Raw genomic sequence first — 23,548 nt, forward strand, 5'->3', positions numbered from 1 at the left:
TTTGAATGTTATTTGATTTGAAAGCCCGTGTCTCGATGTTGGCGAAACAGTGAACTCAGTCGACTTCTTCATGTCAGCAGCCTTTTCCATCAGCAGTTTCAACAAGGACTCGGATCCAGAAAAAGCAAATTCATCAGAGGACAGGCAGGATGCGCCACGGAGCAGTCTGCAGGACTCGGATCCAGACAAAGCAAATTCATCCGAGGATAAGCATGATGCGCCACAGAGCAGTCCGCAGCAACAACAGCCAGCGCTTCATGTCCGATTTCGATGCGATGGGACGCCACAAGAAATCGGGCGTAACCCGCCTGCAGAAAGCCCACAACAAGAATGGGCACACTCTCAGCGGCAGGGAGAAGCTCACAGACCGACAGCTCCGTATGCGCACGAGTCGGAAGATATCGCCGACACCCCACAGCAAGATCGTGCTCTTGAATCCGGCCAGCCTCAGGGCGCCCGAGGTCTCGACACCATAAATAACGCAACAAAAGCAGAAAACGAGAAGGAAGAGCCTGAAGTCCCTCAACGAAAAGGACTGAAAGAGCGATGGCGATATGCAACGCAAACCCTCAGAATGAAAGCCGGCATGTTGGGAGATCGCATGGGTCGCCCAGCGTCGGAGGGGGATGATCTATCATCGGGGAAATACAGAGCCGACTGGGCAACTGGGGGCGCCCCTGCGCTATCAGACTTCACAGATGATAAACACAAGTCTGATGAAGAAAAGTTAGGAAATCAAGCAGCTAGCAGCTCTGAGGCACACCGTCTTGTGCGAGATTTGACCCAGGACCATTCCCAGAAACGTCGGAAAGGACGCGGAAGACCATATCCACATGCTGGCACCGAATTCCAAGACGAGGAAAACCCTACTGGTGCAGATGCAAGCTTGCGATATCGGTCTGGAGGCGGTGGCATCCTGTCGCAGTTGATAAAATTGAATGGCGGCCAGCAAGCTGGCCAGCAACAAGATGTTGGAACCGTATCTCGGAGATCTACCGACTCCTCGGTTGCCTCATCAACGAGTACAGCATCTGGAACTCCAAAAAAAGGTAAACCACCAAAGTGGTACAAAAAGCCTGCAAACACTTCGACGTCGACGCTGATCGGTGGCGGCGAGGGGGCTTATAGCGGTGCAAGCACGCCCGTTTCCAGCGAAGTTCTATCTGCAGCCTCAAAGCGACGCGGCCAGGGAGGTGGCGGTGATAAGCCGGGTTCAAATATGCGACTCGAGGATGAAATCCGAGTGACGATCCACATTGCTGAGATCATCTGTCGCCAGCGGTATATCATACAGCTCTGTCGGTGTTTAATGTCTTTCGGAGCGCCCACCCATAGACTGGAGGAATATATGCAAATGACTTCCAAGGTGCTTGAGGTCGACAGCCAGTTTCTTTACTTGCCAGGCTGCATGGTCATGTCATTCGATGATCCGTCTACTCGCACGACAGAAGTGAAACTTGTCCGTGTGGCCCAGGGTGTTGATCTGGCCCGTCTATCAGAAACTCACCTCATCTACAAAAATGTGATTCATGACGTGATCGGTATAGAGGAAGCAGTACAGGAACTGGACAGTATCATGAAGAAAAGCCCTCGTTATCCTAAATGGATGATTGTGTTGGTTTACGGCCTGGCCACTGCTACTGTGGGACCATTTGCTTTTAATGCCAGACCAATCGACATGCCGATCATCTTTATCAATGGTCTTCTTGTTGGACTAATGCAGCATGTTGCTGCGCCTCGGTCGGTACTATATTCTAACGTCTTCGAAGTCACATCGACTGTCTTGACGTCGTTCCTGGCTCGAGCCTTCGGCAGCATTCCACGTGCTGTTGTGGATGGCAAGCGAGAATATATCTTTTGTTTTTCCGCCATTGCACAAGCCTCTATCGCATTGATACTACCGGGATTCCTAGTACTCTGTGCTAGCCTGGAACTTCAATCTCATCAAATTATCGCCGGGTCAATCCGCATGGTATATGCGCTCCTGTTTTCCTTGTTCATCGGCTATGGAATCACCGTTGGCACAACAGTCTACGGTCTTATGGATAACGGCGCCGTATCTGAAACGTCGTGCTCAAAACAAGGGGCTTTTCAAAACCCCTATGTCCAACGGTTTCCGTTCGTAACGATCATGACCGTCTGGCTCCTGATCATCAATCAAGGCAAATGGAAACAGCTCCCACCAATGACTGTCATCGCTTTGTCTGGGTATATCAGCAATTATTTCAGTACCAAAAAGCTGGGATCCAACTCGCAAGTTGCGAACACAGTGGGCGCATTCACTATCGGGATTATGGGCAATCTATACAGCCGCCTCTGGCATGGCCACGCTGCAACCGCTATTCTTCCCGGAATCTTTATCCTCGTCCCCTCTGGACTCGCCGCGACGGGCTCTCTCATTACAGGGGTCCAATCAGCCGACGAAATTCGCAAAAACGTCTCCCAGCATGGTGGCGCTAGCTCTACACCCGGGGCGGGCCTGTCATCTAGCAGCTCTGTTTTCAGCTTGGGTTTTGGAATGATTCAAGTTGCGATCGGTATTACCATTGGTTTGTTTATATCCGCATTGATCGTTTATCCATATGGCAAGCCTCGGAGTGGGCTGTTCAGTTTCTAGACTGTTTGTCTCCGGGATGCTCAATTTGTCAATATTTCAGTTCCGTACCTAAGAAGTCAAACCTGGTGTACTGTATAGTCGCTGTGCTTCTAAAAAAATATTACATACTTCTTTCATTTTTTTTCGGTTCCTCCATTGACGAGTCCACTTTTGGGTCTGGCTTCCGTCGGGCCAGCCAAGCCCGCCACCAACACCGCAAGGAATAGCTAGCCCATGCTATCAAGTGCTGCATCCTTGTTCGATCCCGGAGCCTCGTGTTGCCGCAGTATCATGCAGAGATAAAATTTCTGAGACCTTAGTAACCAGATCAGGGTTAAGATTAAATGATCTTACGTTTTCTGAATACGAAACAGCGCTCGGCATAATTTAACCTTCAACCTTCTTGGCCCCTCGCCAAAAACAGACAAGAGATACAGAATACGCCTCTGCAGACATCAATCCTTACCGGAAATTCATGCAATAGCTTTGGGGGGGTATTGGCGCTATATCTCGCTAAAAAGAAGACCGCACCATTTTCGTGACCACTCGTGATACCCCCAGAATCCCGGCGACTCTCATTCCTTTTTTCCAACACTAGAACGGTTAGCTCAGACTTATTGTAGCATTATCTACATCAAGAGCTGTGGAGGCCGCTAAATGCCATAGATCAGGATTGGATGTGCAGATGAACAACGCCGGCTCCGGCTATGCAACACCCTAGATGCAGACCTAGAATAGGCACACCTGGTCTACGCTTCTAATACTAGAACGTGTTGGGGTGATACAGAAATTTGTAGGGCTAGGTATCCATTGGTACTGGTGGCAAGGCTGTGGATGTCAGTAAGGTTGGAGCAGCAGTCCTTGAATTGTTCTATTTTCCCGTGTAGCTGAGCCAAGATACCGACTAACTTGGATTCATATGCAGGGCCTCCAACAAATCTGCAGTCAAGACTATCTGTGAGACATACCCCACCCCTCCCCTTGCCTTAACGTGCGTAATTTGATGGCTGAGTTGCAGACTCGATTGTAAATCATCTATTGGTAGGGATTGGGTTAGCATCGGGATCATGTGGCAGGACCTTCCCGCCAGTTACTATGCAGTGATTAGACCTAGGTGCATCCAGATCTATAATCGTGCAGCAACAAAAACGAGGCAGAAAGCAACCATTCGCACAATCCCAATTCAAAATAACAGCCATTCCCCAAAAAGACACTTCCAAACGCTGCCAATAGCTTGAAATACCCAACATCCCCTCCCCGCCAACGAAAAGCCCTAAATCTGAAACCCTGCATGCATCAACACCCGCCAAGTCTGCCAAGAGTAAAGGACACCGAATCAAGCACAAAGGCAAAAACAGTCATATTCACACACCGCTAGCGCCAGGACATAAGTAATCAATCACATCTCTCAATACTCAAGATCTCGATTCCCAGATCGAAAGGTCGCAAGTGCCCCAGAAGCCAATCCACTTCTATACCTCAACTCCACAACAACCACGGGTTCCTTGGCGATCACCCGCATATATGCACGCCGATACGACGTGGCTGAGGCTTGGACTGTCGGTATGTGAGGGGGGAGTTTGTGTTGGATGTTACCCTACACTGCTCCCCGCATAATAAAGCAGGGGTTGTGATCCCTGTTCTCGTATTTTGCTCGGGGTAGACAAGAATCTTCCTATATGTGTGTTCTTGGCCGTGACTAAGGGATCGGGGATAATCCGGGGCGTTGCTATACTGGGATTAGAGTTGGATTTTTTGTTACACTGGAGAAGAGAAATACGAGGTGTGTAGGACTCTGAATGGAGGGATTGATTGCCGGTTCCTATATTTTTGGGCGTTCGTTGGGGCTGAGGTGTTTTGTGAGGGAATTGTGACCGTGACGTGGTGGGAGTATGTGAGTTAGTGTTTGACACGAGGCAAACGCCGAGAGTCCTAGATGCCGAATAGAACACATGGAGAGACAATGAGAAGTTGACGGTCTATACTTACAATCGAAGTATAAATATCCCTTCAAATCCCTCTCAAATGCGAACCATCTATCAATCCAAGTTCTCTCTATCAAACCAACCTACAAATTCTACCTCAACCACAATCACAACAACCACCACAACACTACCGAAATCCAGAATGAAGACCAATATCCTTATCCTCCTGGCTACACTGACAGCCAGCGTCATGGCCACCCCAACCGCCAATGCGGAAGCCAGCGAAATCTTCGAACGCTCCGGCAGCTGTTACCACCCCAGCTCATGCAGCCGTTCCTGGGCTGGGAAGTGCGAGGATTACTGTGGTAGCCGCGGTTTCTCGCATATGACCGGTGACGGCTGTGGATGGCTTGCTAAGAAGTGTTGCTGTAGCAAGTCGTAAATGCCTACACTGAATCTCTTTCGTACTGGGATTGAGGGTGTGGGACGATGAACTACGAACTCTGGGCAAAGGGAATGGGGAGAGGGGAGGAGGTACGGTACATTGTGTTGGATGAAATGCAGGCGTATCTCGGATGTCTACGAAATGAAGATGAGAAATGCATTGATATGATATGATATGATCTACCGTCAAGTACAGATACGGCTTCTCAGGCCAACCGGACTGGTGTTATAAGATACCCGAAAGTAAATGTCTAATGGATGAATTGAAAAATAAGCAAAGGATGCCGAGTCAAACTCTGGCGTTCCTTATCTATGAGGAAGAAAACACACAATCGGTATCGCATTGCAATGATGCAACCCAACAAAAAGACTTCGCCAGCGACCAGCCGCCAGCATGATTTGATACTCAACGTCAACAGCCAGGAGGGAGACAACAGAAAGTGGCGCGAATGAGGAAACGTGGAATCAATTCCGGCTCATGAGAAGAAAATTAAATTAGGCACGGTCTATTGTATCGGCTTCATGCTTTGTAGTCGTAGCTTTCATCTGATCCTGCCAGACGGCGAAGCCGAGCAATTCAAGGAGGTGGCGTTCACGGTATATGAACATGCAGATGCCGGTAGTTTGCAAGAAATGTTTTGCGTGGGTGAGGAGGATTTCGTTATGAGATGTGGAGAGGGTGTAGAGGGTGTCGAGGGAGATGGTAATTTGATCTGGGGATTCAGAGATGACAGGGACCTCAGCCAGGAGGTGGCGGGTCTTTTTATCACGGGATAATGAGTCACAGTATGTATCCAGCATGCGTTCGCGGGCGATGAATTTGAGAATAGAGTCCAGGGAGCCGAGTTCGACGATTGCTTGGGGAAGGGAGGTTTCCGGTTCGGCGAGACCGCGTTGCATCAAGACCACGTATTCCAGGTCCTCGATCAGTGGGGTCAGTTGTATACTGGCTGGAGAGGACAAGCCCAAGACAGGGCGGTCGTATCCAAGCTTTTTGCGCCAAAAGTAATTGCACAGAATCAGGGATATGATGCATGGGATGAGGACGATATATCCCCACCAACGCTCGGCAGTGACCATAGATGCAGCACCAGCAACAAGACCATTCAGGCCGTTGATACTAGCATGCCATTGGAAGCGACGGAAACGGGTATGCAGACGGCGACGGATATCATCACTTGGTTCGCGAGCATAGACAGCAGCGTCATGCATACGGAAACGATGGATCAAAAAGCCCGACCAGATGGCATTTAATAGACCAAACAACGCGGCGAGACCATTTCCAATATACCCAGAGAGCAGATTACTGGCCTTGTAAACCCGGGGGTTTGCACCGCCAATCGCCATCAGCGTACCAATGCCAACGAGCACCGCACCAAAGCCCATCAACACATCCATAACGATTCGATCCACAACCTCCGTTCCAAGCTCACGGAATCCAACACTAATCCGACTATCAATCAATTGAGCCAGCTCAGCATTCTTATCATGATACTGCCGCAACCGCTGCAAATGAGCCCGCTCCGCCCGGAGCAGCTTGACATTCCGCCAGCTGAGGCGGTAATCCTGGATAGCAACGAACATCATGCCTAGGGCGAGTGTCCCACCAATACCCATCAGCACGGCAGCGAACTTCGGAACGGGGACCTCATTCCAGACATTTGCAGCGAAGTCGCCTGCATTCGCTAGCTCGAGGTATCCCACGCTGGCCAGTAAGCTGTTCCTGAATTGGGATTGGTGGAGCAGGCGAAATCGGCCTCTTCGTCGGACTAGGGTCACCTGGTCTCGGATTGCTTCGAAGGATTCCTGCCGTGTGATGTCACTGGCTTCGCGGATGAGTTTCGGGACCACCGGTGGTGCGGACTCGGCTGGTGAGAGGGAACCTAATTCCATTGCCCTCGCTTTGTCAGGCGTGAACTGGGAGAGGCGTGTTGGTGTGGCTGTGATGAGAGTGTCGGAAGAGTCGGTAGGGGTTGCCATTGTGAGAGTTTTAAGCCAGTGACCTTGGGATGGGAGGTTCACATGACGCTGTCCATTCCCATGCTTTGTACAACCGCTTGAGGGAGTTGGAGAGGAGACGGAGGTAGAGACAGAGAGAGAAAGAAAGGAGAGCAAAGAGAGAGGCTAAGAAAGATAAAGAGAAAAGAAGACACGCAAGCGGGAAGACCGGGGTACCAACGAAAGCCAAGGCGTCCCTGTGGAGCCAGCCCTGTAGGGCTGAAGATCTCCACGGACTTTTGTTAATGCGCACATTTGGAAATTAGGCCCCACGAACTAGTGGTCTGTTTATTTTACTGGCTGTTTATCGTCTATGCGTAGATGTCCAGGGGTAGGCAGCAACAATAGAGTCTCAAATTGTGGTCTAATAATACATATGTTGCTACGCTTCTTTCGATAGTTTCAGATTATCGGCTGCTTTAGGTGTGAGAGCTCGGATCAGCTTGACGCCTGCGTCCGCCGCCATATCACGGGATTGTCCACTCCAGAATTCGGCTTCCCGGTCGGATCCGCGAAGGACATCATCCTCTGGTACGTCTTTGGTAGGAGAGGGCGTTCCGTCGGGCGAAGGCTCCTTTTCAGTGGAGCCGTACACATTCACCCGCTCGTTGAAGCGCACACGCGGACGAAGTCGGCCATTTGGTGAGCCCTGGGAGCCAGAGCTAGATGACCCAGATCTTGCTAGGCTCGCAGCGAAATAATTCTTGCGAACGGCGTACCGGCGGGCCTCTTCCCGTCGGATGGTGTCAGAGAAGATCTTCTCGAGGGCCACGGAAGCTGTGAACCGCATTCCCAAGTAGGCTTGCTCCGCAATAAAAACGGTCAACAGGAGCGATGACAGACGTACCTCGTGGATCGGCCCCCGATAGACGTGCACGATCGCTGCGGTCGAGAGAGTGCCCAGCCAAGCCATGAAATCCAGTCCAAGCAGACAAGGACCGATGGAGTCCGCCCGGATTGGGGGCGGGCGCTGGCATTCCAGGGTGAGTTTGAAAAAGTCACCTCGCAGTTCGAGCCAGTTGTTCAGCAAGAAGCCCAATGGAACAAGTGGCCAGGCGACGCCAAAAAGTGCCAGATATCCGAATTGCACACACATTTCCAAGATATCTTCCTCGACGTTGTACTCTTCTGCATCAGCCTCGCTACGCAGCCGGGTCATAAATGCTGCCTCCTCTGGCGGGTCGATCAGCAAAAGATCGGTGGCATTGGAATAACTCCGCTTGCGCCCATATCTTGCCTTGCGATCGCGGTAGTTGCGCCATTTCTGCCATAAGGTGTGCTTCACATATGGCAAAATGATTTCCTCCCCAAAGCTCAAGACTTGGGCTGTCATGGAAAGATAAATGACCTCCTGCTGGAAGCGGCTCGTGTCTACTTCGAACTCCTTTTGTCCATTGAGCAAGGCGGCCTTGTACCCTGTCCTTCGGAGAATGTCCAGGTGTGGGACAATCAAGCTTCCAAAGGGAACGTAGACGTAGGCAGTCAGTATCGTCGGTAAGAAAGCTGTGATGAAGTTCATCACAAAGGTCTTCTGCGTCTGGGCAAGATCGTATTGGTCCTGCGTTCGGTAATTCTCGTAGTCGGTGAGGCGAGTCGCGATGTTGGTGAGGAATGAGGTGATGGCAGGTAATGAGAGCGAAAAGAGGATGGTCGGTACGAATTCAAGGTAGCTCTTGAATGGGCCGTCGTACACCTCGGAGATGAACACTTCCGACGCAAAAGACGCGACAATCAAGGCTCCAAGGGCCACACTCGCGACTGACGCAAAGGGAACCAAGAGCAACTGTCGCGAGAACTGCTTCCAGCCTGGGAAGACGTGCTTGATTTGTCCACTAATGGGATCTTTGACCTCCTTCTCCCAGACATACTGCTTCCGATTGACCTTTAATCTGCCAACACCCTTGACATCCCATCGTTGACTCAAATCGGCCTCCCGGACCTTCCAGTACTCGACAAACACAATGCACCAGACACATAGCACAGTTCCGTAAACAATGGAATACGGTCCCAAATATACCCATCCAACGATGCCCAGTACGGCAGGCACGACGAGAAATAGAGAATAGCAATGAATGAATGCGTAGTAGAAAGCGACCTGCAGATATTCAGCCTGGGGTCATTACGGCCACCTCGGAATGAGCAAAGAGCGAATTTTACCTTCTCGCCAAAGAGCGCTCGAATCGCATCCAAATCCTGGCTCGTTAAGATAGTCTTCCGACTCCAATTCCGCAGCATGTCCCTGCAAGCCTCCTGATCATGCAATGGAAAGGAGGCAGTGACACGCTCCCATTTTCCAAAACCTGGCGTGATCCCAGCACCACCGATCTTCTTTTGCCAGGTGACAGCATGGTAAACTGAGCGAATCTCCTCGGACGGGGTTTCGGCGTCAGCGACAGCTGTCTCATCGCCGTCCGGTAACGTGTGGGTAATCCCGAACAGCCAATCTTTAATTCTGTAATGCCATCAGCCATTTATCTTCATAACACCCATGTATCCACGCTTTATATCCCTCACCTCGACTGATGTACTAAATTCCCCAGATGGTCTCGCGGTACCCGAATACACACCAATAGCGCAGTGCCGTGGCCGTGGCGTACCTGGACCCGAAGACCAGCTTCGCTCAAATCGTGGATGAGGGCTCGGAACTCGGTGATGGCTTGGGCTTGGTCTGGGGTTGTTAGTGAGATGGCCAAGGAATATGCAAACTTTCTTTACCGATTTCGCCAAACTCATATTGCAGAACCCAATCCACGCCTAGGTTGTCCTGTTCGTCTTCTTCGTCCTTCTGCCCCGCGAGCCAAGACATGTTGAGGGTCGGAGGGGAAGGTGTGTGAAAGTCGCAGGAGGAAGAAATGTGGGGGAAAGTGACCACAGTAATTAATTATTACCAGTTGCTATAATTACCAGCAGGTACAACTTCAGGGTATTTCGTCTATCCCCGCCGATCTCACAGTATGAACCTGGTCACGGGTACTGCCAGGAATCTCCATCTTCTTTCTCTCCTTTCTCCTTTTCCTCTTATTTTCTTTCTTCCTTTATCCCCCCTGAGAACAACCTCAATCATCAAGTTACACAATTACGATCGCCAATACCATTGAAAATGGCCGGCATGTCCGGCCCTGATCCGGTTCCAAGGCGCGTCACTAGGCTCCACGGGCCAAGCTTCAGCCCTACGGGGTAGGTTTTCCCAATAACCCGATTTGCCACTGACAGGCAGCAATTTGAGATCGCCAATTCTATTTACCGTACTCCTTGCTGATGTCCAAAGACTATATTTTAAGGAGCCAAGGTCCAAGACTCACAGTTTGCGACCGTGCAGGAAATGAGGCTGGCTCAAACTCCAGAATTCGATGCCTACAGGTCTGTCCCCACTCTCGACGTGTTCGCCACTTCGGATTGGCGGGAATTGGCCCTTGGCCTTGCTTTGCAGGGCTGGAAGCAGGCGAGATGCGGGACTGAAGGTGGTGGGGGATGGATTGGCATTGTCGGTGAAAGACACGGGCGCGAACTGTTTGAGACTGTCGATTCGATTTTAAAATCCACCCTGTATTGCTGACAAAAATAGGAGTGACTTGGCAGGAGAAATGTTGAGGCCAAAATGCTGCTGCCTGACATGGGGCGCCAAGCCCATTCGAATTCGATTTTTATTACATTTTTCACCAAATGCTCGGACTAATCCCTTTTCATTTATTGGGCCCCAGTTATGCGGTCAGCGGGAATTTCTATATTCTTGCCAAGAGTGGAGGTCGGAAATTGGATCCGTGATGGCAATTCTCGTCCAAGTCCCAACCAATTGGCACAGGCATCAGCATTTACGAATGTCGGCTTGCCACTGTCGATACTCAAAATGGTGTAGCCCAAGATGTTTCGGCATGACCCGTGCATGGCTGTATATCCGGTGCTTCCATTAGTCGCTTGTATATATGGGGAAGCCGCGCTGCCACCGGTCCCATGAGTGAAACGGAATGAGTTGACCATTATTGAAGTCAATTGATTTGACTTGTGCCACGTTAATCTATCCAATTCTCATCTCCATTCCTGACTATCCAACTTGACTGAACCGGTCATCCTCGTACTTGGCGTCTTGGCTCTATGCTGGAGTCAGCCATCGAGATCATGGCTCGTCGATTTCTTCGCGAGCAGAATATCACCCTCGGGTTGAGCCTGGTGCTCTTTGTCTTTATGTTCTTGCCCACGTTCCTCATTCTCGTGGCGGTCATCCTCTTCTTTGGGCTGGCCTGGCCGCGACTCCGCGGTTCGAATGCCCTGGACCGCGAACAAGGGGTTAAAGATCGGCAGCCGGGGGCTAAACAAGTATCATAATGGTATAGTAATGCGCTCTGCACGGTGTTAGGGTGAATGAGTTGACTGACTGAGTTGAAGGTGTCACACGGGGTGTGTCTTTATATTGAGCGTTATTACGGAGTCTTTGGGGACATTTACGACAACATCTTGTTATTGTTTCGCATTGATGGATTGAAACTGTATTCATTCTGGTTTATACATGTTTTACTGTAAGATTAATGAAGCTCCATTTTTTCAATGAGTTTCTGGAGTCCCACGATTCGAGATATGAAGATCTCGAACGATATAGGGGATCTACTGCACATAAGTCAAGATCAGCCCCAGATCATTCGAGAATAGCCTCAAAACCTGGGGACCTTGTAGAACGTCGATGCCTAACTCGGAACCGCCGTTCCGGAACCAAACTATCATACTTTCTGGGCAAGCGGTCGAACCCGCTCACCTTTTGAGTCATTGGCTGCAAATTTTCAACCCGAGTCCACCTGCTACATAGCGCATGGAGCTAACGGGTAGGGCTGGCACGCGTTTCACGTGTTAGGTCATATTGTTTTCTCTCCCGGGCATTTTCAGTTCCTTCCTCCACACCCTGGACCACCCTATGACCATCACCAGATACCCCCTATTACACCTCTCCTCGAGATTCACTCCAGGAGAACTAGAATGGGCTGAGCAGATCACATTCCTTCATGAGAGTGCGAATACACAAAGGGAACGCACTCCACCAAGAAACCTATTTCTGATGGCACCAGATCACCGGTCTAGCCACCGCACACCAACCAACCTTTCTCAAAGACAGAGATAGCAAAGATGGAAACCCCACAGGAAAAGAAGGCAATGCTGGAACACTCCCCGCCTGACCGGTTCAGCTTCTTCTCGTCCCAGACGAAGGAGGTCACCACCTCGTCGACCTGGGACGCTCTTTTCCCAGAAGGAAATCTCGATCATATGACCCAGGAGAAGCAAAAGGGTCGTCCAGATCCCAACCAGCCCATCTGGTGGATTGATATCTGTGATGCCAGCGAGGGAGACGTTGATGTCGTTGCCCAGGCGTTGTCCATTCATCCCTTGACGGCAGAGGATATTGCTATCCGTGAGCCTCGGGAGAAAGTCGACGTGTTCAAGAACTACTATCTGATCTCATTTCAGACTTTGGTTTCTAGCGCGACTAAACAAGAACGGCCTGGCATTCCCGTCTCCGCTGCGCTGTATATTCTCGTCTTTCAGTATGGTGTCGTCACTTTTTCACCTAGTGGCTCTGGACATGTTACTCGGGCTAGAGACCGAGTTCGCAAGATGCACGATCCGTCCATTTTGACGAGTGACTGGGTCTGTTATGCAATGATGTACGTCGCCCTTCCAACCTCCCTTCAGGTACGACCCATGACTAGGAAAACTAACATCCATTCAGCGACGACATAATCGACAGCTTCGAGCCCTTCACCCGGGCAGCAGAACAAGAATCCGAAGCAATCGAAGACCAAGTCTTCATCGCCCGCATTGACGACGCAAAAGAACTCATCCCACAAGTCGACTTTCTCCGCAAGAGGATCACCCACATCATCCGCTGCCTCCACGGCAAAGTCGACGTCCTAAACGGCTTCGTCAAGCGCTGCCAGTCACCCGACAAGCACCCCGTTTTCCCGGATGGAGATCTACTCCTCTACCTCGGTGACGTGCAGGACCATCTCGTCACGACACTGTCTTCTCTCGGACACATCGATGAGATCATCGGTCGGTCCCAGGCGAACTGTCTGGCACAGTTGAGCGCTACCAATCTGCGTCTTAGTTTGACTATTAATTCCGGATTGAGTAAGGTTACCCTCCTGGCTACTATTTTCGTGCCCTGTCATCTTGTTACTGGTATGTGGGGAATGAATGTTCCTGTCCCTGGCCAGGAGGCCCATGGGCTTGGGTGGTTCTTTGGTATTGTTGGTGTATTTGCTGCTTTTATGGTTATTTGTGTTGCTATGGCTGCGAGGTATAAACTTTTGTAGATGATTGTTTATGGTTAGATACTGGTTTATCGTTGGGTAGATTTATGGGTAAGAGTGCCATTCTAGAACATATTCATTCGTGACATTTATCATACTTATCTTGTCATCGTCACTTCCTATACATCTGGCTGCTTGAGTTAGTTCAAATGTATCTAATGTTCGATGTACATTCACGAGGGATTTTCCAGGGTCGTTTATTAGTAGGCCACAGGACCAATATTAGACAAAGACCTCTGCTCAATCCCTAGGTAATATCTCCGACTCGCAGCTGCTCTCGTATCAGCGCTGTAAGCACTTTTATCGGTGTTATCGGCGGTACGTTCGACTGAGTTGCGCAATGTAAAAGTCATTCGTCCCCACATGCGGCTGCGTAGATCCGATTTGGACATCATGGCTAATGGTAGACCTTTTTGCGCCCTTCTTTCACCGCTATAAACTGTTGCTGATTACCAAAACCGAGTTGCGGCCGCAATCAGGATATGATGGCAGAGACCAATGTCTTGTTTTTTACCCGGTCTTGGTGGCTAGCACTATATTGCTCGCCCTTTACTACTTTTCGATCACTTAGTAAAACTAAGCACGCCTAAGAGCACCCTCACTAGAAAGTACGTAGGCTCATAGAATTTGATCTGGTCAACATATTTACACCTTGAGGCTGTACATAGAAATCTACTGCTGGTCTTCCCGGCCAGAACGAGAAATAAGCCTCGAAGACTCAGCATACCTCTCCGTCTGCCTCACATAAAAGTCAAATTTAATCTCCCCAACCAGCTTCTTCACATTCCTAAAACAAAGTCAGCAAAACCAACACCACAAGGGATTAGAGTAACACTCACCCAATCAAATCCTTCAAACTGAAGCTAACAACCGACCTCAAAACCTCAAGCGTAACAAAGGCCGAAAAAGCCGGATCCTCAATATGCCGAATACTAAGTAACTCCCCATCAATTCTCTGCATCTGCCTAGCAAGAGGAAAGGAATCCGGTGTAGACAAGTAAGGCGGCAGCGGCTGGCCATTCGAAATTGCCGCAGACAGATGACACAGTAATGAGGTGATGCGATGAGAATTGAAATCATCCGATTTCAACGCTATCTCAGCCAACCGCCCCATCCACTGATCGTCATCATCCTGACCAGAAGTCTCGGAATCAACAGCTAACTCCTCCAAACTCTGCGTCGTATGCGCCATAAGCGACATACTTGTCAAGATTCGCTGGATCTCAGCAATGATACTATCATACGTCTCCTTCGGGAACTTGCCACCGATGGGCGGCTCGTAAGTACTAAAGTGGCTATGAGCACGGAGACCGGTGAGGAGCATCATTTCCTCTTTGAACAGTTTGTGCCGGGAGGATTGGAGGTTATGTGCTGGGGAGGATTTGTCTTGGATGGGCCCTAGTTCGTTGTTGAGCCATAGTTCGATGGTGGAGTGCATGCAGCTGTAGAATTTTGCTAGGACGAAGAGGCTTCGGCCGAGGAGTTTGCGGAGTTGGGATTTCGCTGTTATCGGGTACGGGAATATTACCCAGAAAAAGGAGATTGTGCAACCTGCTGCTACGGCAGCTAGTTTGTAGGGGCCGAAGAGGTAAATTGGGTAGTATGGTTGGCCGTTTGAGGTTGCTTCTGGCAAGCCAAGTTTTCGGAACTTGGTAACTTAGTTCTTGGTTCTCTTGGGCTAGGTAGATGGGTAGGATAATACCTGTAGCTCGTAGCCGACGATCACGTTCAAGGTGACGATGGAGATGACGCATGCTCCGAAGTATTGGGGTACTTTGATGTAGAAGTAGTACTGCTGAAGTTAGTATAGTTCATCTCGGTGTGTACAAGGTGAATATACATACCCCGAATACATTGGCTAGATAGAGGAAGACTATCACACCAGCAGTCTTGCCATCAACGATGTACCAAACAATCAAACTGAGAACAAGTGAGATCGTCGTCGCAATAATCCGAGCAACAAAACCAAACATGGTCTGTCCACTTGTCGGATTCATTCCAATAACGATAACAATCATAGCCCAGATACATCTCTGCCGAATGAAAAAGCCCTGAGTCTGATGCAAGAAGGCAAGGATCCCGACAGAAAATGAAGCAGCAGCAACGCGGAACCCAAACGCGCTTTGATCGGACTTGATGACGTGGGAAATGGTACGTAATATCATACTTCCTTTCTCCCAGATATTTTCGGGTGGGAGGTGCTCGGGATCTGGAAACCTTGTAGGTTGATTACGTTGGATACCCGAGGGATCGACATTCGATGATTGTCTGCTCGCCGACGGAGTTTCAGATTCTTTCTTGTCAGAGCCTAGGGAGAGCCATGCTCGAATGGACTTTTGTTTAGGGAAGATAAGTCGGTTGCGCTTCATAGTCCCATCGGTATGCTTGCTATTGGCGAATTGCACCAACTGCAGCGTCGCGTTCAACATGTCATCTTGTAGATGGCCCATGTACAGGATCAAGAAGAATTCCTGCCGGACATCTGGATCAGCCGCGATAAAACGCGGCTTCGACTCTGTGGAAGCGTCGGCAACAGACTTTTCAGCAGCAGAAAATGCTTCAAGTGAAGCCAGAGCCTGGGGCAAGTGTTTCCGACGAGAATAATAGCTGTGTAACTCCTGCTCGAATCGCGCGGGAAAACCAGGCTGCAGCGGTGATAGAGTTTGACCCCTTGCTTCTTCATCATGAGGCTTTTTTTGCTTGTCCAAATGTTTAGGCTTGATAAGCTCCAGTGCCAACAAGAAATAGTGGAGACCATGCTGCACAAGCTCCGAAGAATGGATGATTCGTTCATGAAGTGTTTCTACCACCTTTTGGATTTCAGAGTGTTTCAATTCCCCTTCTTCTAGAGCGTCGAGATCGCCGGCTTCCTCGTCACGCGTCTCATTCTTGACTATTGACTCCAGAATCTCCGGCAACATCGACATTCCAGACAAGGGAAGAAGAAGATTTCCGAAGAGACGTGCGATGGCACTGAGGTCTTCCGCGGACAACTTCCCCCATGCAATCTCACTCTTGGAATAGAAGAGATCGGCGTGCAGTTTGTTGTGCAGGCCATTGAGTTTCGCCATTGCCCCCTGCAGCTTCTTCTCTTTGGCTTGCAGATCATCTTCATCATCGTCCTGCACATCCCGTGTGCTTTTGTAGGTCCGCGCTCGTCGAAGGAGACCTGAACCTTTGAACAGGTGTGTTTCCGAGCTATCTTCAACAAATGATATCTGGGCTTGAAGGAGTGCCTCAACTGATGCTGCGTAGCCCTTGAGATCATGGAACATATCGCCTCTGCTGGTGATGGGAAGGATAAGCAATGAAACACCAGTTGCAATAGCAAATCCAATCATAAACCCCTTCAGTAATCGAGCCACGAAATCCAAACCTGCGGCTAGCGAAGTGAATGTTCCCGCACGGGTAATCGTAACAGAAGCAAAAATGGAGAAAGCGACCATGGGATCCTGAAGCTCCATTGGCTTTAGAGCACGAAGCGCGTTTGCGCCCCTAACAGCAGTGTTAGCATCATCAATATTCTCGGGAGACACACTTCATCGTACCAGATCATGAATATAAGCCATATCGCAGCTACCGCGCAGGCATCACTACTATAACTGTCCCTCGCATCGGGGGCAGTATTATTTTCTCTTGCTTTCACGGCACAGAATACAGCAAGACAACACAGTGATGCGGAGACACATACTGATATCAAGTCGAAGAACATGATTTTGATGAATTTGGCACGAGGCATGAGCGCCTGCGACAGAACTGATATCAAGGCGGAGAGGTAGCCAATTGTCGTGGTGATGTTGGATATCGCATCACTTTGGTAACTGTAATGATATAAGTATGGGTATTACCATGATACGGCGGGAAGCGTACATGGCGATGGTGATAGTTGGTGCCAAGGCGCCTTTCAACATCATGAGCATAGTCCGGGAGTCCAGCTCCAACTTGGACCACCATGTTGATGGATTTAGTCGGCTGTGCAATGGATTAGCGTGCGGGGTTTAGAGGAATAGCAGTGTTTGTTTACCTCAGGATCCCAGGCTGAGACAGCTTGGGCACATTTTCAGCCGTTGTCATTCTGCTCGTCTAGTGGCCTGCTGCCCGGTATCCAGATATATATATCCGACCAAAAGGTTCAGTGGGAGGCAGCAAAAGGGAAACACAGAGCCAATTCTCCATGGAAGAAGAAGAGGAAGTAAAATTTCAAGGTAGATCAATTAGACTATCGGATGCGTCTGCATGCGGATCGGGTTGCCGTTGGACCCATGCCGAGCCAAGTGCCGACAGCGGGAGGAACAAATGGGCGTCGAACTCAGATATTTAGATCGATTTCAAGATATGCTAGTCTCATATAAGAGAAACCGTATTGTCTTGCGGCGTTGCCTCCTAAGAAGTCAAAATGAGCGCCGGTCGGATCAGTCCGGAGAAGGCACGTGATGTGATAGTTGAGTATAAATGCAATAAATGCAATAAATGCAATATATCTCTAACATTGTATCCTGCATAGCTAAATTAATGATTGGAGTTCATTAATCTACAAGCTATTAGTTACTAGTATAGTGGCCCTGTTCTTAGGGAAGTCGCGCTATGTTTGATATAGGACTTGTGGCTGTCAAATAGCGGAGTAGATATTTTCCGCTTAGGAAGATCGCTCTTCGATCGCTCTACGATGGGCGGGCGATTCTTTGATTTTCCGCAGTTTTAATCGATAAGAAACAATACGCGACTGTGTGTTTATAGCTGATAGATATTATGTTATTTGTTCTCTAAATCCAAATCAGGGAAATAGTCTCTAGTATCCCAGGTCAGGGTTCAATGGTAGAAATTACATGAACATACCAACAATGACATATTATGTCTTTCTTTAAGCCAGAAGTCACATTTCTTTTATGCAAGATCTCGCGATAAACGTTACGCAATTCAAATGTCCTACGCTTCACATTCAGGCAGCCATTGTGAGAGGCCTGGCGTGGCTCGCCATAACAAGATCGATTTCGTTACGATGCATCTTGCTGGGCAGGAGCAGGTTGTTCCAGAAATAGATCGTTGAACATGAATCCACCAGTCTCAACTGTGATCCTGAGTCAGTGTGTAGAACCAACTGTGGCTACCCTGACACAGCCACAAGCCACAAAAATGGTGCGGAGTTATGGGGCTTCCAAGGTGATGGGCGCGGTAAAGTGAAGCGGAATGAAGCGGGAGTTGCGTATGCAGAGCGGGTGCATCTGAAAGCGAGATGCATAAGTGAGCTCATTACAGACAAATGAGGTACAACAGACACCAGCCAAAGGACCGTGGCAACCAGCGTATCACAAGCACAAGACACTAATTCTCATTTGTGGTCCTGGAGATGTGCTGGAGATCTGAACAAGCCTATCTTGCGGGAATTTGAGACATTCTCCCGAATCGGACTCGGGTTGAAATGCACCGCAGTAACGCAGTTGTGATAGGTCTCGAGCGATTCCCGATAGGCAAAACATGAGCCAATAATGGTCTCGACGGGGATGGCAGTAGCCAGCGTAGACCAATAATGTCGGGTTGGATGTCAAACATTGTCCTTGGTGGAGTCAGATTTGCCGTCCATCAATCTTGGCATCCTTATAGGGAGAATAATCGAGAACGCGTCATGAGCCATGCTGTCTTACTCGAGTGGCCTTTCCATTGATGTGTGCCCTGCGTTGACATCATGCTAGGGGGTGACGAGAATGCCAATTCTGGTTGTCGGCGTGTACTCGTCAACACATTCTTTATCAAGATCATCAAGGATCCACCATGGAGACCAAGACACAATGAAACTTCGTGTGTGGCGCGCTTGTTGAATAAAAGTGGGAAATGTCCGCGCCAAGATGCCAAGCTCATAAATAAGTCTGGTCCCCCCTAATCCACCACTTAACAGCTCTCTCCTTCACTCACTTCTTTCCAAAGGCTTCTTGCCTTCTTTCATCTGTGTTTTGTCCCTGTAATACATGCGTAAGTTGTGCTGTATAGCTATCTATAGCTGTCTTATTCCGACTCCACCGCAACTAACCACGCTCGCTTCTATAGACCGGATTCGCTCGTGGGCGAAAGCTCACGCATCCTCTCGCGGCCTGACAGATCAGCCCTCCCAACAGGCCGACGTACCTACCGAGAAACCTCCCCCTGAAAATGGACAAGTGAATGTCCCTGTGGAGGACCCTACTCCAGGGTCTGACACAGAACCCAACTCAAAGCCGGGTCTTCTGATTCGTATGCGAAATGGATCCGGCCGGTTTTACAACCACACCAAGGATGCCCTGTGCCACAGCTGGGTGAATGTGCTGCTGGTCTTCGTGCCGGTCGGCATCGCCGTCGAGGCCGTCGGCCTCAACCCAGCCATTATCTTCGCGATGAACGCAGTGGCCATCATCCCCCTGGCAGGACTGCTCAGTCACGCCACGGAGAGTGTCGCCAGCCGTCTTGGTGATACAATTGGAGCTCTGATCAACGTGACTTTCGGAAACGCAGTAGAGTTGATCATCTTCATCATCGCCCTGGTCAAGAATGAGATTCGCATCGTCCAAGCTTCTCTACTTGGTTCTATTTTGGCCAATCTGCTGTTGATCATGGGTATGGCGTTCTTGTGTGGTGGTCTCCGCTTCCAGGAACAGATCTACAACAGCACTGTGACCCAAATGAGTGCTTGTCTTCTCAGTTTGAGTGTGATGAGTCTTCTTCTGCCGACTGCTTTCCACGCGTCGTGGTCAGATAATGGCGACGCCGACCATGAGACCCTAAAGGTCAGCCGTGGCACTAGTGTTGTTCTGCTATTGGTGTACATTCTGTACATCGTCTTCCAGCTGAAGTCCCATTCATATCTCTACGCCAGCATTCCCCAGGCTATCATTGACGAAGAATCCCATCCCGGTGTTCTCGCGGAGTTCATGAACAGCTCTTCGGAATCCTCGTCAAGCTCTAGTGAAGAATCCGATGATACTACGACATCATGGACTACCGCCAAGCGTATTAAGAGAGCTATGAAGTACCGCAGACACCGCAAGTCAAGCACCAGCTCCAAGGGCACAACCTCTCGCCAGTCCTTCCAGAAGAAAGCAATGGCCTCGACTTCTAACGAAAACCAAAGCTCCATTGGCAATTCGATCGCTAGCAACGAGCATGCCATTGAACTTGGTGATGAATTTCACTATGACGGTGATAATGACGTGCAGGAGTCTGCCATTCGCTCCCGTGACTTTGGTATCGCTCTTGACCGTATGGATAGTGGAACAAGCCAAAAATCGAAGCGTGACCGCAAGAAGCGCAAGGCACTAAAGGCAGAGAGGAAGGCAGAAAGGAAGGCCGAGCGGAAGGCACAGAAAGAGGCCACCCACAGTGCTCCCTCCAAGGGGCCCCAACAGACCATGAAAGGCTTCTCGTCTGCTCCTACATTTGCCGGCGTTGAAGGCGCCGGAGAGGATCCCCAGAAACGCCGTTCTCCCTTCGGCCCGATCCCCTCTTTGCTCTCAAATACTGTTTTCAGCTCTCAGTCGCCGGCTATGTCCCCTCGAGTCGGAGCTGCTCGCCCTGGTCTTTCCCGCAGTAACTCGCTCCCTGCTCACATCAACCGTCCTCCCCCTGCCGGCAACGCGGTTCAATTCGCACGCGGTGCCTCTCGTCTCACTGACTCGGCTGAGCCCCCTGCGCCAGACGCTCCAGCCAAATCCCAGGAACCTGAAATGTCTCGGACTGCTGCCGTCGTTATGCTTCTGTTGTCTACTGGCTTGGTTGCTGTTTGTGCCGAATTCTTGGTTGACGCCATTCCTGAGATGATCACAAGCTCCAACGTCAGTGAGGCCTTTATCGGTCTCATTATCCTGCCGATCGTCGGTAACGCAGCAGAGCACGTTACCGCTGTCAGTGTCGCTACAAAGAACAAGATGGACTTGTCAATTGGTGTGTCGGTTGGTAGCAGTATTCAAATTGGTACGTCCTACATCTCTAATTCAAACTGAATCCTAACTTTTCCAGCTATCTTCGTCACTCCCCTGGTCGTTATCCTGGGATGGTGTATGGATAAGGACATGTCTCTCTACTTCACCCTGTTTGAGACCATCTGTCTGTTTGTCACCACCTTCGTGGTCAACTTCCTTGTTCTGGACGGCCGAAGCAATTACCTTGAAGGTGTGCTATTGATTGCCGCCTATATCATTATTGCGTAAGTATTTCTGTTTTCCTCTTGATGAGCTCTCACTAACCTAGTTCTTAGTTTGTCTGCTTTCTTCTATCCAGACAGCGATGCCGCCAGTACAATCGCAGGCTAAATTACATAGCCTAGCCTGGCTACTGACTTCCGTTCGCCGTGCGTCCATGCTCTAAGGCAGCGCCCCAAGTTAGTAGTTTGTGATCGAGTTCGGAAATCGCGCCCGCATGGTTGATATTTCCCACGGGTGTTCTCGCTCGCAATTTTACGTTTCATGAGGTTATTACAATTACTCAATACATTTATTTATGGGAAATGGCTAGCGCCCCTACTCCCGACCCCGCATGCATTATATCTCCATCGCATTTGAAACCACTGCGACTCCGTCTCGTATATGTAGTTCCCCTCTCTAGCCACGTGTGTAACAATTAGTGGCTGTGCTATATAGACTAAGCCACCTAGTGGCTGGGTATACACTAGCGCGGATTATCTGCATCTTTTTCTCTCAGTTGTTCTCTTCCGCAACCACTAAGTGACTTCTCCACTGCAGGTGGGGTGCAATCGGTCTCCCCCTATTCTCTCATTCCCCTATTCTACTGAGAAATCTCTAGGGGTCAGGGATGTATATGTCTAACCGTCAAGGTTCAGGAACCAAAATAGAGAGTGGAGTTGGCCGATCAGGAGTTGATCATGTAAAACTCCTATGTAGCCAATATGTGCCCTATGATGACACTTAACACTTGGCATGCTTACACTTGTATCGAATCATTCAGGACAGCCCTGCAAGGCGCGAAATTCCCAATTTGGCCGGGCCACAAGCCACTACTGGGGCTCAGGAAGTTGATATCGCATCTGCCTAGAGGGATTAAATGCCGTCAACCACAGCGCTAACTGACATCTGGTGGGTACATCTGTCTCGGTCCTTTCGGTTCTGAGCGGAACTGTTGATGTCTACTACAAATAAATTGTTTAATTGTTTTCTTTCGCTTCCCCATAAAGAGGCCTCACTCCCCTCCTTCTCTCCTCTCTCTTCCTTCCTCTCCCTCTCTTCTCTCTCACCGTCAACTCTCTCTCAATTCATCATGTCGTACGCCCCGCCTTATGGTGACCCATACGGCCGCCCACCAGCCGACCCCTACGGTCGTCCACCATCAGACGCACCTCCCTACCAACAGCCCTACGCGCCATACGGCGCACCACCCGCAGACCCGTATGCTCGACCCCCCTCAGACAGACCGCCCTATGAACGTGGTCCCTACAGCGCCCCTCCACCAGGCGCCCGCCCCCCACCAGGCCCCCCACCTCCACTTCCAGCCGGCTGGCACCAGGAATGGGAGCCAAGCACCCGCCGCGCCTTCTGGGTAGAGGACGCCACTGGCCGCTCGCAGTGGGAGACACCTTATGCCCAGCCTGCCTATTCGGGCTACAATGATGGCTCCCGCAGCGTTCCTCCCCCCGAGCCTCAGGGTGGTTATTATGCGCCGCCTCCGGGCCCGCCTCCTGTCAACTACGATAACCGTCCTTCTGGTGGTGGTTACTATGATCCTCAGCAGCAGGTCGAGCCTGAGAAGAAGAAGAGTAATACTGGCAAGTATCTTGCTATGGGTGCTGCTGGTTTGGCTGTTGGTGGTCTTGCTGGTGCTTATCTTGAACATGAGCACGGTATGTTTGATTCTGTTGCTTTGGGTTCAATTGGACTTGCTTGTTGTTCTACCTCGAGTTTGATGCTAATGGGTTTATAGATGAGGATGAGGAGCGCTCGGACCTCGAGGAAGCATATGAGGAAGGTCGTCGTGACGAGGCCTACGAGGATGACTATGGCAGTGACTAGAGGTCTCATTTTGAAGATTGACAGTTGCTTGAGCAACCCATATTCTTTACTTCATTCTTTACAACTTCTTCATTGCTAGGACTGCATTTCGCGAAGGCGATCAATAGGGTTTACATCGATACTACATTTACCATTGCATTCCTTCAAGACGTCGTCTCATCCATACTTTACTTTACTCAATCTTAACAGACGGACATATAAACTCCCATCAATCAACACCCAACACCCTCACTTCCAACACAAGATCTCCCCATGCAACAACCCAAACCAAGCATCCTGATCATCCACAAACGCCCTCCACCC

General features: G+C 49.9%; 9 protein-coding genes across 9 annotated transcripts; 5 read left to right on the top strand and 4 right to left on the bottom strand.

Moving 5' to 3' along the window:
- Window positions 1–70: 70 nt before the first annotated feature.
- PENARI_c003G08978 (threonine/serine exporter family protein) lies at window positions 71–2,617 on the top strand (the record flags this gene model as incomplete). The annotated part of the gene is made up of 1 exon (XM_022628625.1): window positions 71–2,617. One exon carries the CDS (start codon window positions 71–73, stop codon window positions 2,615–2,617), a length of 2,547 nt encoding a protein of 848 aa, XP_022491310.1.
- Window positions 2,618–4,621: 2,004 nt separating this feature from the next.
- Window positions 4,622–4,963, top strand: PENARI_c003G09603 (uncharacterized protein; the record flags this gene model as incomplete). Its single annotated transcript, XM_022628669.1, has 1 exon — window positions 4,622–4,963. One exon carries the CDS (start codon window positions 4,622–4,624, stop codon window positions 4,961–4,963), a length of 342 nt encoding a protein of 113 aa, XP_022492048.1.
- A 497-nt stretch (window positions 4,964–5,460) lies between these two features.
- PENARI_c003G01956 (uncharacterized protein) lies at window positions 5,461–6,945 on the bottom strand (the record flags this gene model as incomplete). Its single annotated transcript, XM_022628137.1, has 1 exon — window positions 5,461–6,945. One exon carries the CDS (start codon window positions 6,943–6,945, stop codon window positions 5,461–5,463), a length of 1,485 nt encoding a protein of 494 aa, XP_022491944.1.
- A 400-nt stretch (window positions 6,946–7,345) lies between these two features.
- On the bottom strand, window positions 7,346–9,769 carry PENARI_c003G10497 (anoctamin family protein; the record flags this gene model as incomplete). The annotated part of the gene is made up of 4 exons (XM_022628731.1): window positions 7,346–9,073; window positions 9,121–9,415; window positions 9,478–9,631; window positions 9,679–9,769. 4 exons carry the CDS (start codon window positions 9,767–9,769, stop codon window positions 7,346–7,348), a joined length of 2,268 nt encoding a protein of 755 aa, XP_022491341.1.
- Window positions 9,770–12,075: 2,306 nt separating this feature from the next.
- PENARI_c003G04329 (magnesium transporter CorA family protein) lies at window positions 12,076–13,262 on the top strand (the record flags this gene model as incomplete). Its single annotated transcript, XM_022628298.1, has 2 exons — window positions 12,076–12,611; window positions 12,677–13,262. The coding sequence occupies 2 exons, from the start codon at window positions 12,076–12,078 to the stop codon at window positions 13,260–13,262; spliced, it is 1,122 nt and encodes a 373-aa protein (XP_022491279.1).
- A 669-nt stretch (window positions 13,263–13,931) lies between these two features.
- Window positions 13,932–16,815, bottom strand: PENARI_c003G00121 (aromatic acid exporter family protein; the record flags this gene model as incomplete). Its single annotated transcript, XM_022628003.1, has 5 exons — window positions 13,932–14,046; window positions 14,099–14,907; window positions 14,962–15,051; window positions 15,104–16,754; window positions 16,808–16,815. The coding sequence occupies 5 exons, from the start codon at window positions 16,813–16,815 to the stop codon at window positions 13,932–13,934; spliced, it is 2,673 nt and encodes an 890-aa protein (XP_022492055.1).
- A 40-nt stretch (window positions 16,816–16,855) lies between these two features.
- Window positions 16,856–17,333, bottom strand: PENARI_c003G02553 (uncharacterized protein; the record flags this gene model as incomplete). Its single annotated transcript, XM_022628170.1, has 4 exons — window positions 16,856–16,861; window positions 16,951–17,080; window positions 17,130–17,231; window positions 17,284–17,333. The coding sequence occupies 4 exons, from the start codon at window positions 17,331–17,333 to the stop codon at window positions 16,856–16,858; spliced, it is 288 nt and encodes a 95-aa protein (XP_022491366.1).
- Window positions 17,334–19,222: 1,889 nt separating this feature from the next.
- PENARI_c003G07080 (uncharacterized protein) lies at window positions 19,223–21,535 on the top strand (the record flags this gene model as incomplete). The annotated part of the gene is made up of 4 exons (XM_022628496.1): window positions 19,223–19,226; window positions 19,302–21,197; window positions 21,243–21,429; window positions 21,481–21,535. 4 exons carry the CDS (start codon window positions 19,223–19,225, stop codon window positions 21,533–21,535), a joined length of 2,142 nt encoding a protein of 713 aa, XP_022491686.1.
- Window positions 21,536–22,496: 961 nt separating this feature from the next.
- On the top strand, window positions 22,497–23,245 carry PENARI_c003G01450 (WW domain protein; the record flags this gene model as incomplete). Its single annotated transcript, XM_022628097.1, has 2 exons — window positions 22,497–23,076; window positions 23,157–23,245. The coding sequence occupies 2 exons, from the start codon at window positions 22,497–22,499 to the stop codon at window positions 23,243–23,245; spliced, it is 669 nt and encodes a 222-aa protein (XP_022492036.1).
- Window positions 23,246–23,548: the final 303 nt, after the last annotated feature.

This window comes from Penicillium arizonense, assembly GCF_001773325.1.
Source record: "Penicillium arizonense strain CBS 141311 chromosome Unknown PENARI_contig003, whole genome shotgun sequence".
Lineage (NCBI taxonomy): Eukaryota > Fungi > Ascomycota > Eurotiomycetes > Eurotiales > Aspergillaceae > Penicillium > Penicillium arizonense.